Here is a 12,703-nt window from a genome sequence, read left to right as displayed (position 1 = left end):
TGCAAAGCAGTAATTCTAGTCTGCAAATGATGTGTTGTTGTTGAGTGTCGGTGCTGTCTAGAGCTCGGCAGAGTAACCGTGTAATACTCTTCCATATCAGTAGGTGGCAGCCGGTAGCTAATTGCTTTGTAGGTGTCGGAAACAGCGGGAGGCAGCGTGCAGGTAAAAAGGTGTCTAATGCTTAAACCAAAAATAAACAAAAGAGAAGGCATTGAAGCTTAGGGAAGGCTATGCAGAACCAAACTAAAACTGAACTAGCTACTAATTAATCAAAAACAGAATGCTGGACGACAGCAAAGACTTACTGTGGAGCAATGACATGACAATCAACAAAGTCCCCACAAAGAAGGATAAAAAACAACTGAAATATTCTTGATTGCTAAAACAAAGTAGATGCGGGAAATATCGCTCAAAGGAAGACATGAAACTGCTACAGGAAAATACCAAAAAAAGAGAAAAAGCCACCAAAATAGGAGCACAAGACAAGAAGTAAAACACTACACACAGGAAAACAGCAAAAAAGTCCAAATAAGTCAGGGCTGTGATGTGACAGGTGGTGACAGTACACCTACTCTGAGACAAGAGCTATAGTGATGCATGCTTGGTTATGCTTTAAAGTCATATCCAACAATTGCAACAACGACTTTTTACTGTCAACCGAGTTTTTTTTATGAATAATGTCTGCTGGTGGTGTGCCTCCGGATTTTTTCAACGCAAAAAATGTGCCTTGGCTCAAAAAAGGTTGAAAAACACTCCACTAGAGGGCCGCCGAAAAATATTCTCAGCTGTGGTCTGTACGGTCCGCAGCGGTCCACAGTTGCAATACATTTACCCCAGGGGTGCCCATAACGTGGATAGCGAGCTACCGGTCGATGGTGGAGGGTGTGTCATTAAAAAAAAATAGACCTAAAAATTTGCGATCATCAATCTTCACCGAGACGTGACTTTGGTCACTTGATTGACATTCACGGCACCCGAGGGTCTTGTGAGATGACGCTGGCTGCTGCCAGATCATTATTAAGAAAAAATGACCGACAGTAAGGCGAGAAACATGTTTTATTTCTCGCGCCGTCAAATCTATAAAGACCGACTCCACAGTTCCTGTCTTCACAATAAAAGCGCTGCTTCATCCTGCCTTGCGTTAAGCAAATAAGCGTCTCAGGAAGCTGGCGCGCACAAGCTAACAAGCTAAGGAGTTTGCCGCCAATGTATTTCTTGTAAAGTGTATACAAAAAGTATGGGAGCTGGACACTTTCATGTGGTATTGGACAGAAAGGAGGACTTTTTTTTCTCCTTCATTTGAAAATGTGTAGGTTATCATCACTACTGTCTGATTCCAATCAATGCAAGTCATCACAATCATAACAACTTACTATATACTCTTGTCTTCATGAAAGAGAGGAATGTTAAACATGCTTGTATTATCGTTAAAACACCTTTAACTTCTTTAACTTGTTAACAAAAACCTCTCTTTCATATCCTCAATCAATCAATCAAAGTTTACTTGTATAGCCCTTAATCACGAATGTCTCAAAGGGCTGCACAAGCCACAACGAAATAAGTAAATAAATATAAATTATATACATGAATGTGGTAGTTCCCCTCGAAAAGTAGCTCGCCTGCAGGAAAAAGTGTGGGCACCCCTGATGTATCCACTACTCGTGGCAGTTATGACAATACCAAACAAACAGAAGAAATATGGCGTTAAAATCATAAAGACGTTTTTTTTAAGCACGCAAATGATGACTAAAGTTGCGACATGCACCTGGGGATAGGTTGATTGGCAACACTAAATGTTCCCTAGTGCAGTGTTTTTCAACCTTTTTTTGAGCCAAGGCATGTTTTTTGCGTTGAAAAAATGCGGCGGCACACCACCAGCAGAAATCATTCAAAACAAAACTCGGTTGACAGTAAAAAGTCGCAATTGTTGGATATGACTTTAAAGCATAACCAAGCATGCATCACTATAGCTCTTGTCTCAAAGTAGGTGTACTGTCACCACCTGTCACATCACACCCTGACTTATTTGGACTTTTTTGCTATTTTCCTGTGTGTAGTGTTTTACTTCTTGTCTTGTGCTCCTATTTTGGTGGCTTTTTCTCGTTTTTTGGTATTTTCCTGTAGCAGTTTCATCTACTTTGTTTTAGCAGTCAAGAATATTTAAGTTGTGGCTATCCTTCTTTGTGGGGACATTGTTGATTGTCACGTCATGTTCGGATGTACTTTGTGGACGCCGTCTTTGCTCCACAGTAAGTCTTTGCTGTTGTCCAGCATTCTGTTTTTGTTTACTTTGTAGCCAGTTCAGTTTTAGTTTTGTTCTGCGTAGCTTTCCCTAAGCTTCAATGCCTTTTCTTAAGGGCACTCACCTTTTGTTTATTTTTGGTTTAAGCATTAAATACCTTTTTACCTGCACACTGCCTCCCGCTGTTTCCGACATCTACAAAGCAATTATCTACCTGCTGCCACCTACTGATTGATTGATTGATTGAGACTTTTATTAGTAGGTTGCACAGTGAAGTACATATTCCGTACAATTGACCACTAAATGGTAACACCCGAATAAGTTTTTCAACTTGTTTAAGTCGGGGTCCACTTAAATTGATTCATGATACAGATATATACTATCATATATACTATCATCATAATACAGTCATCACACAAGATAATCACATTGAATTATTTACATTATTTACAATCAGGGGTGTGGAGCGGGGGGGGGTGGGGTGGGGGGGATATGGACATCAAGTAGTGGACATAGAGAGAGAGAGAGAGAGAGAGAGAGAGAGAGAGAGAGAGAGAGAGAGAGAGAGAGAGAGAGAGAGAGAGAGAGAGATCAGAAGGCATAAGAAAAAGAAAAAGTATCTGCATTTGATTGTTTACATTTGATTATTAGCAATCCGGGGAGGGTGTTAGTTTAGGGTTGTAGCTGCCTGGAGGTGAACTTTTATTGCGGTTTTGAAGGAGGATAGAGATGCCCTTTCTTTTATACCTGTTGGGAGCGCATTCCACATTGATGTGGCATAGAAAGAGAATGAGTTAAGACCTTTGTTAGTTCGGAATCTGGGTTTAACGTGGTTAGTGGAGCTCCCCCTGGTGTTGTGGTTATGGCGGTCATTTACGTTAAGGAAGTAGTTTGACATGTACTTCGGTATCAGGGAGGTGGAGTGGATTTTATAGACTAGGCTCAGTGCAAGTTGTTTAACTCTGTCCTCCACCTTGAGCCAGCCCACTTTAGAGAAGTGGGTAGGAGTGAGGTGGGATCTGGGGTGGAGGTCTAGAAGTAACCTGACTAGCTTGTTCTGAGATGTTTGGAGTTTAGATTTGAGGGTTTTGGAGGTGCTAGGGTACCAGGAGGTGCATGCGTAATCGAAAAAGGGTTGAACGAGAGTTCCCGCCAGAATCCTCAAGGTGCTTTTGTTGACCAGAGAGGAGATTCTATAGAGAAATCTCGTTCGTTGGTTAACCTTTTTGATTACCTTAATATGATATGGAAGAGTATTACACGGTTACTCTGCCGAGCTCTAGACAGCACCGACACTCAACAACACATCATTTGCAGACTAAAATTACTGACTTGCAAAACATATTTTTCACCCCAAATAGGTGAAATTAGATGATCTCCCACGGCACACCAGATAGTGTGCCGCGGCACAGTGGTTGAAAAACCCTGCCCTAGTGTGTGAATGTGAGTGTGAATGTTGTCTATCTGTGTTGTCCCTGCCATGAGGTGGCTACTTGTCCAGGGTGGGCCCCGCCTCCCGCCCAAGTGCACCTGGTATAGGCCTAAGCAGCCCCGACAGGGACAAGCGGTAGAAAATGGATGGATGGATGGATAGTGAAAGTGTATTTGTGTTTGCACATAAATTTCATAAACTGTAAATGTATTTTTCATTCGTTTTTACGAGTCCCTGCTTTTGCAGTCAATAAAGCCAATGCAGAATTAAGATTTAATTATTCAAAAGTTAGTAGTTCCCCCTGTGCATATATGGAATAAAAACATGACATATTGGTGTGGTTAAATTTGATGGGTAAATATTACTCAAAACTCAAAAAAGAATCCCCAAATAACATCCTTTGTGTATTTATTCTGCAGCACGGAAACGTTAATAGAAATCTTGGAATACCATATACCCAGTACATATCCAGAATAATACATATACCCATACTTGCCAACCTTGAGACCTCCAATATCGGGAGGTGGGGGGTAGGGGTTGGGGGCTTGGTCGGGGGTGGGGGGGGGGGGGGGGGGGGGGTTGGGGGCGTGGGGCGTGGTTATTTACAGCTAGAATTCACCAACTCGAGTATTTCATATATATTTCATATATATATATATGTGTGTATATATATATATATATATATATATATATATATATATATATATATATATATATATATATATATATATATATATATATATATATATTAGGGCTGCAACTAACGATTAATTTGATAATCGATTAATCTGTCGATTATTACTTCGATTAATCGATTAATAATCGGATAAAAGAGACAAACTACATTTCTATCCTTTCCAGTATTTTATTGAAAAAAAACAGCATACTGGCACCATACTTATTTTGATTATCGTTTCTCAGCTGTTTGTACATGTTGCAGTTTATAAATAAAGGTTTATTTAAAAAAAAAAAAAAAGCCTCTGCGCATGCGCATAGCATAGATCCAACGAATCGATGACTAAATTAATCGGCAACTATTTTTATAATCGATTTAATCGATTAGTTGTTGCAGCCCTAATATATATATATATATATATATATATATATATATATATATATATATATATATATATATATATATATATATATATATATATATATATATATATATATATATATATATATATATATGAAATACTTGACTTTCAGTGAATTCTAGCTATATATATATATATATATATATATATATATATATATATATATATATATATATATATATATATACATATATATATATATATATATATATATATATATGTATATATACACATATATATATATATATATATATATATACACATATATATGTATATATATATATATATATATATATATATATATATATATATATATATATATATATATATATATATATATATATATATATACACATATATATATATATATATATATATATGTGTATATATATATATATATATATATATATATATATATATATATATATATATATATATATATATATTTATTTTATTTACATATAAATAAAAGAAATACTTGAATTTCAGTGTTCCGGTGGCTATCCATTAGATGGCAGTATTGTCCTGTTTAACTTCTCCGTTCATGATGAGCATATCATTTCGGCCACCGTGTTCAATGGAGAAGTCTGTTCTACAAAATTTACAGGCAACATACCCCTTCCCCTTCGAACTGTCCTGGATGAACTGAAATTCTTGTTTCCATTCGTTTTGGAACTTGCAAGCGTATTTCTTCATCTTGCTCGTCGACGGCGTCGCCATGTCTGTAACTTCCCCGTTCTTCTGCTTCGTCTCCTTGTTGTGTGCGCAGTTGTGCACTCTACTCTCTAAAAGGCGTAGATGTTATGACGTCATTGGGCAGGCAAGCTGTTTATATTGTGGGAAAGCGGACGTGAGAACAGGCTGTCCCCACTCAGGTCCGCATTGAGCTGGAGGGGGCGTGGCCTCCAGCTCCGGCTGAATACCGGGAGTTTGTCGGGAGAAAATCTCTGCCGGGAGGTTGTCGGGAGAGGCGCTGAATACCGGGATTCTCCCGCTAAAAACAGGAGGGTTGGCAAGTATGCATATAGTGCACGGGTGTCCAAAATGCGATCCGAGGGCCATTTGCGGCCCGCAGTTCATTCTTTAAAGGCCCGCTGCACAAAAAAAAAAACTTTAAAAAGAGGACTAAAAGAGCAAACAGGTGTACTGAAACCAGAAAATGTTGTAATATTGAAACTATTAACACAAAGCTGCCATGTAGGCATTTTTTTTATTTTAATACTGTCATTGCTCCAAATATAATAATTTACAAATTGATCTGTAATTGCTCTAGAGCAGTGGTTCTCAACCTTTTTTCAGTGATGTGAACATTTTTTAATTCAAGTACCCCCTAATCAGAGCAAAGCATTTTTGGTTGGAAAAAAAACAGATAAAGAAGTAAAATACAGCACTATGTCATCAGTTTCTGATTTATTAAATTGTATAACAGTGCAAAAATATTGCTCATTTGTTGTGGTCTTTCTTGGACTATTTGGAAAAAAAGATATAAAAATAACTAAAAACTTGTTGAAAAAGAAACAAGTGATTCAATTCTAAATAAAGATTTCTACACATAGAAGTAATCATTAAATTAAAGTGCCCTCTTTGGGGATTGTAATAGAGATCCATCTGGATTCATGAACTTCATTCTAAACATTTCTTCACAAAAAAAAGAAATCTTTAAAATCAATATTTATGGAACATGTCCACAACACTGAATATTGCATTGTTGCATTTCTTTTCACAGTTCTTTTTGACAGACATTTTAGTGAGGGTCAAACCATCATGGCATGGGGGAAACTCTGGCTTTATGGTAATGAATGGAATAGCCTACTTCAGGGGTCACCAACCTTTTTGAAAGCAAGAGCTACTTCTTGGGTACTGATTAATGCGAAGGGCTACCAGTTTGATACACACTTCAATAAATTGCCAGAAATAGCCAATTTGCTCAATTTACCTTTAACTCTATGTTATTATTAATAATTAATGATATTTACACTTAATTGAACGGTTTAAAAGAGGAGAAAACAAAAAAAAAAAAGACATTTAAATTTTGAAACATAGTTTATCTTCAATTTCGACTCTTTAAAATTCAAAATTCAACCGAAAAAAAGAAGAGAAAAACTAGCTAATTTGAATCTTTTTGAAAAAATTAAAAAATAATTTATGGAACATCATTACTCATTTTTCCTGATTAAGATTAATTTTAGAATTTTGACGACATGTTTTAAATAGGTTAAAATCCAATCTTTGTTATAATATATAAGAATTTGGACCAAGCTATATTTCTAACAAAGACAAATCATTATTTCTTCTAGATTTTCCAGAACAAACATTTTAAAAGAAATTCAAAAGACTTTGAAATAAGATTTAAATTTGATTCTACAGATTTTCTAGATTTGCCGGAATAATTTTTTTTCAATTTTAATCATAATAAGTTTGAAGAAATATTTCACAAATATTCTTCGTCGAAAAAACAGAAGCTAAAATGAAGAATCAAATTAAAACGTATTTATTATTCTTTACAATAAAAAAAATAAATTTACTTGAACATTGATTTAAATTGTCAGGAAAGAAGAGGAAGGAATTTAAAAGGTAAAAAGGTATATGTGTTTAAAAATCCTAAAATCATTTTTAAGGTTGTATTTTTTCTCTAAAATTGTCTTTCTGAAAGTTATAAGAAGCAAAGTAAAAAAATTAATGAATTTATTTAAACAAGTGAAGACCAAGTCTTTAAAATATTTTCTTGGATTTTCAAATTCTATTTGAGTTTTGTCTCTCTTAGAATTAAAAATGTCGGGCAAAGCGAGACCAGCTTGCTAGTAAATAAATAACATTTACAAAATAGAGGCAGCTCACTGGTAAGTGCTGCTATTTGAGCTATTTTTAGAACAGGCCAGCGGGCTACTCATCTGGTCCTTACGGGCTACCTGGTGCCCGCGGGCACCGCGTTGGTGACCCCTGGCCTACTTGATATGATGTTCAGTTTATGAACTTACATACATATTTTGTTGAAGTATTATTCAATAAATATATTTATAAAATATTTTTGAATTGTTGCTATTTTTAGAATATTTAAAAAAAAATCTCACGTACCCCTTGGCATACCTTCAAGTACCCCCAGGGGTACCGCTGCTCTAGAGATTTAAGCCTTTAAAGTAAAAATAACATCAATTACCTATTTTAAACACTTAAATGAATGAGGACCTTTTGTATCCCTGAAAACTTTAGTCTTATTTTTTTTAAACCGTCATTCCTCACAAAATAATAATGCACCAAAAGCAATGTTATGAATTATTTACATTTTTGGGGGGAAACTCTTGTCAGAATAATTGTATCTAGGTTGTCACAAAACTTTGTGTTGCCATGAGTTCCCGGCGAGAAGACAAAAGCAGTCTACGATCCTACCAAGAAGAAGGCTTGTAAAACTCCACTGTGTAGGATGGGAAGCAACATGAAGGTCTTCTGTTTCTTTGATGTATTGTAATCCACAGAAAGATTTTGTCTTGACCCGAGAACTACAAAGCGGAGAGGAAGCAGGGCCTGACTGCCCTCAAGGCACCTCTTCTTTGAACTGTTTTACGACCTTTTCTTTGAACTGTTTTAATCAAGGGCGATGGCTGTTTACGACCCCCCCTCCCTTAGAAACAGTGAAGTGAATAATATTTATATAGCGCTTTTCTCTAGTGACTCAAAGCGCTTTACATAGTGAAACCCAATATCTAAGTTACATTTAAACCAGTGTGGGTGGCACTGGGAGTGTCTTGCCCAAGGACGCAACGACAGTGACTAGGATGGCGGAAGCGGGGATTGAACCTGGAACCCTCAAGTTGCTGGCACGGCCACTCTACCAACCGAGCTATACCGCCCCACAAATTACAACAGCTGTTGCCAGGTAATCAAGGAAAGTCCAAATAAAAGAGGAAGCGTACAATCTTTCGTCAGAGCGTGTTGGGAGACTGTACAAGAGTACAGCCCAGACGTTTCTCCTCAATTGAGCCAAATTTAATTCTGTCTCGGTTTAATTCGTTGCTTCTTGTCTTGTTTAATATATGTCATCAGTGTTTGAACCTGACACTCTTTCCTTATAAGTAAAGAGGATTTTGACAAAAAGGTCATAAAACATCAAATCAAATTAAAACGTTGGTCAATGGATGAATCTGAATCCGATCTATAGATATTAGGGATGTCCGATAATGGCTTTTTGCCGATATCCGATATGCCGATATTGTCCAACTCTTTCATTACAGATACCGATATCAACCGATACCGATATCAACCGATATATGCAGTCGTGGAATTAACACATTATTATGCCTAATTTGGACAACCAGGTATGGTGAAGATAAGGTACTTTTTTAAAAAATGAATCAAATAAAATAAGATAAATAAATTAAAAACATTTTCTTGAATAAAAAAGAAAGTAAAACAATATAAAAACAGTTACATAGAAACTAGTAATTAATGAAAATTTGTAAAATTAACTGTTAAAGGTTAGTATTATTAGTGGACCAGCAGCACGCACAATCATGTGTGCTTACGGACTGTATCCCTTGCAGACTGTATTGATATATATTGATATATAATGTAGGAAGCAGAATATTAATAACAGAAAGAAACAACCCTTTTGTGTGAATGAGTGTAAATGGGGGGAGGGAGGTTTTTTGGGTTGGTGCACTAATTGTAAGTGTATCTTGTGTTTTTTATGTGGATTTAATAAAAAATAAAAAAATAAAAAAACGATACTGATAATAAAAAAACCGATACCGATAATTTCCGATATTACATTTTAACGCATTTATCAGCCGATAATATCGGCAGACCGATATTATCGGACATCTCTAATAGATATTTAAGCATTGAAAGTAAAAAATATTTATACTAATATATAAGTTATTTTTAACATTCTAACGACTGAGACCCCGGGATTTTTAACATACACCAAAATTGAGGGAAGCCCTAAGGCAGGGGTCGGCAACCCAAAATGTTGAAAGAGCCATATTGGACCAAAAATACAAAAACAAATCTGTCTGGAGCCGCAACAAATTAGAAGCCATATTACATACAGATAGTGTGTCATGAGATATACATTGAATTGAGATGACTTAAAGGAAACTAAATGAGCTCAAATATAGCTACAGATGAGGCATAATGATGCAATATGTACATATAGCTAGCCTAAATAGCATGTTAGCATCGATTAGCTTGCAGTCATGCAGTGACCAAATATGTTTGATTAGCACTCCACACAAGTCAATAACATCAACAAAACTCACCTTTGTGCACTCACGCACAACGTTAAAAGTTTGGTGGACAAAATGAGACATAAAAAGAAGTGGCATAAAAGTGAAAACACGTCCTAGAAAGTCCGAGAAAGTTATACATGTAAACAAACCACGGTGAGTTCAAGGACCGCCAAAATTAGTACGACAAAACGGCGCTCACCAAATACTCGAATCAGTGAAGCATGTTTAATATAAACAGTGTGCTTTATAACAATTAGGGAGGTTTGTGTCATGTTTGTCCTCCTACAGAAACCATATTAAAACAAAAATTATTATTTTTTTCCATGTCATCTTTTTCCATTTTTCATACATTTTTGAAAAAGCTTCAGAGAGCCACTAGGGCGGCGCTAAAGAGCCGCATGCGGCTCTCGAGCCGCGGGTTGCCGACCCCTGCCCTAAGGGTTACAATACACCCTATATTGTGTTTTGGATTTGAAAATGGAAAAAATATCAAAATTGCCTCCTCAGGCACTCAATGGAAAAGGTTTGGACACTCCTGATATTGAGCATATCCTTTGAATGCTAAATGTTTGATCCGTTTATTATGACACGCAGGTTTCGGGTCTTCAGGCGGGTCAAACCTACCGCCTGCGTGTGGCGGCTGCCAACCAGGCAGGAACGGGACGCCCTTCCCTCCCTTCTGAGGCTGTCACGGCCCAGACAGCACCAGGTCAGCATAATGGATATTTGTTCACAATATATCAAAAGAAAGTACTTGAAGACATGATGGATGAGCCGGAATACAGAATATGTGACAAACTGCAATCATATCTTGCAGCCACTGCAAGGTTCTTGAAATACAAACCCCAAAACCAGGGAAGATGTCACGTTGTGTAAATGTTAAATAAAAACAGAAAACGATGTTATGCAAATCCTTTTCAACTTATATTCAATTGAATAGACTGCAAAGACAAGATATTTCATGTTCACACTGAGAAAATTAATTTATTTTGCAAATAATCATTAACTTAAAATTTACTGGCAGCAATACCTTGCAAAAAAGTTGTCACAGGGGTATTTTTACCAGTGTGCAGCAAAGATTTCACAATTCCTGCAGTACTACTATGCATAGAATAGAATAGAAAGTACTTTATTGAGCCCTGGGGGAAATTCAGCACCACAGTTCGCTCACAATAGACAATAAACACTATTTTTTACATGTGAATAATATAAATACAGTCTATTATACAGCATTATTCACATGTGAATAATATAAATACAGTCTATTATACAGCATTATTCACATTTGAATAACATACATACAGTCCATTATACAGCATTATTCACATGTTAATAGCATAAATACAGTCTATTATACAGCATTATTCACATATGAATAATATAAATACAGTCTATTATACAGCAGTATTCACATGTGAATAACATAAATACAGTCTATTATCCAGCATTATTCACATGTGAATAATATAAATACAGTCTATTATCCAGCATTATTCACATGTGAATAATATAAATACAGTCTATTATACAGCATTTTTCACATTTGAATAACATACATACAGTCCATTATACAGCATTATTCACATGTTAATAGCATAAATACAGTCTATTATACAGCATTATTCACATGTGAATAATATAAATACAGTCTATTATACAACATTATTCACATGTGAATAATATAAATACAGTCTATTATACAGCATTATTCACATGTGAATAATATAAATACAGTCTATTATACAGCATTATTCACATGTGAATAATATATATACAGTCTATTATACAGCATTATTCACATGTGAATAATATAAATACAGTCTATTATACAGCATTATTCACATGTGAATAACAAAAATACAGTCTATTATACAGCATTATTCACATGTGAATAATATAAATACAGTCTATTATACAGCATTATTCACATGTGAATAATATAAATACAGTCTATTATACAGCATTATTCACATGTGAATAATATAAATACAGTCTATTATACAGCATTATTCACATGTGAATAACATAAATACAGTCCATTGTACAGCATTATTCACATGTGAATAACATAAATACAGTCTATTATACGGCATTATTCACATGTGAATAACATAAATACAGTCTATTATACAGCATTATTCACATGTGAATAATATAAATAGTCTATTATACAGCATTATTCACATGTGAATAATATAAATACAGTCTATTATACAGCATTATTCACATGTGAATAACATAAATACAGTCTATTACACAGCATTATTCACATGTGAATAATATAAATACAGTCTATTATACAGCATTATTCACATGTGAATAATATAAATACAGTCCATTATACAGCATTATTCACATGTGAATAACATAAATACAGTCCATTGTACAGCATTATTCACATGTGAATAACATAAATACAGTCTATTATACAGCATTATTCACATGTGAATAACATAAATACAGTCTATTATACAGCATTATTCACATGTGAATAATATAAATAGTCTATTATACAGCATTATTCACATGTGAATAATATAAATACAGTCTATTATACAGCATTATTCACATGTGAATAATATAAATACAGTCTATTATACAGCATTATTCACATGTGAATAATATAAATACAGTCTATTATACAGCATTATTCGCATGTGAATAACATAAATACAGTCCATTGTACAGCATTATTCACATGTGAATA

At 35.1% G+C, this 12,703-nt stretch overlaps 1 protein-coding gene across 3 annotated transcripts in view; it reads left to right on the top strand.

Moving 5' to 3' along the window:
- Positions 1-12,703, top strand: part of myom3 (myomesin 3) — a 248,962-nt gene that overhangs the window by 162,706 nt on the left and 73,553 nt on the right. For all 3 annotated transcript variants that reach the window (XM_062062305.1, XM_062062303.1, XM_062062304.1), the window contains exon 20: positions 10,591-10,705. In XM_062062305.1, coding sequence (XP_061918289.1) covers positions 10,591-10,705 — 115 coding nt within the window. The remainder of the gene's footprint in view (positions 1-10,590; positions 10,706-12,703) is intronic.

The sequence above is a fragment of the Entelurus aequoreus genome, linkage group LG11 (genome assembly GCF_033978785.1).
Source record: "Entelurus aequoreus isolate RoL-2023_Sb linkage group LG11, RoL_Eaeq_v1.1, whole genome shotgun sequence".
NCBI classification, from domain to species: Eukaryota; Metazoa; Chordata; class Actinopteri; order Syngnathiformes; family Syngnathidae; genus Entelurus; species Entelurus aequoreus.
The sequence above is the reverse complement of the archived record's forward strand: the minus strand, read 5'-3'. Positions and strand labels throughout refer to the sequence as shown.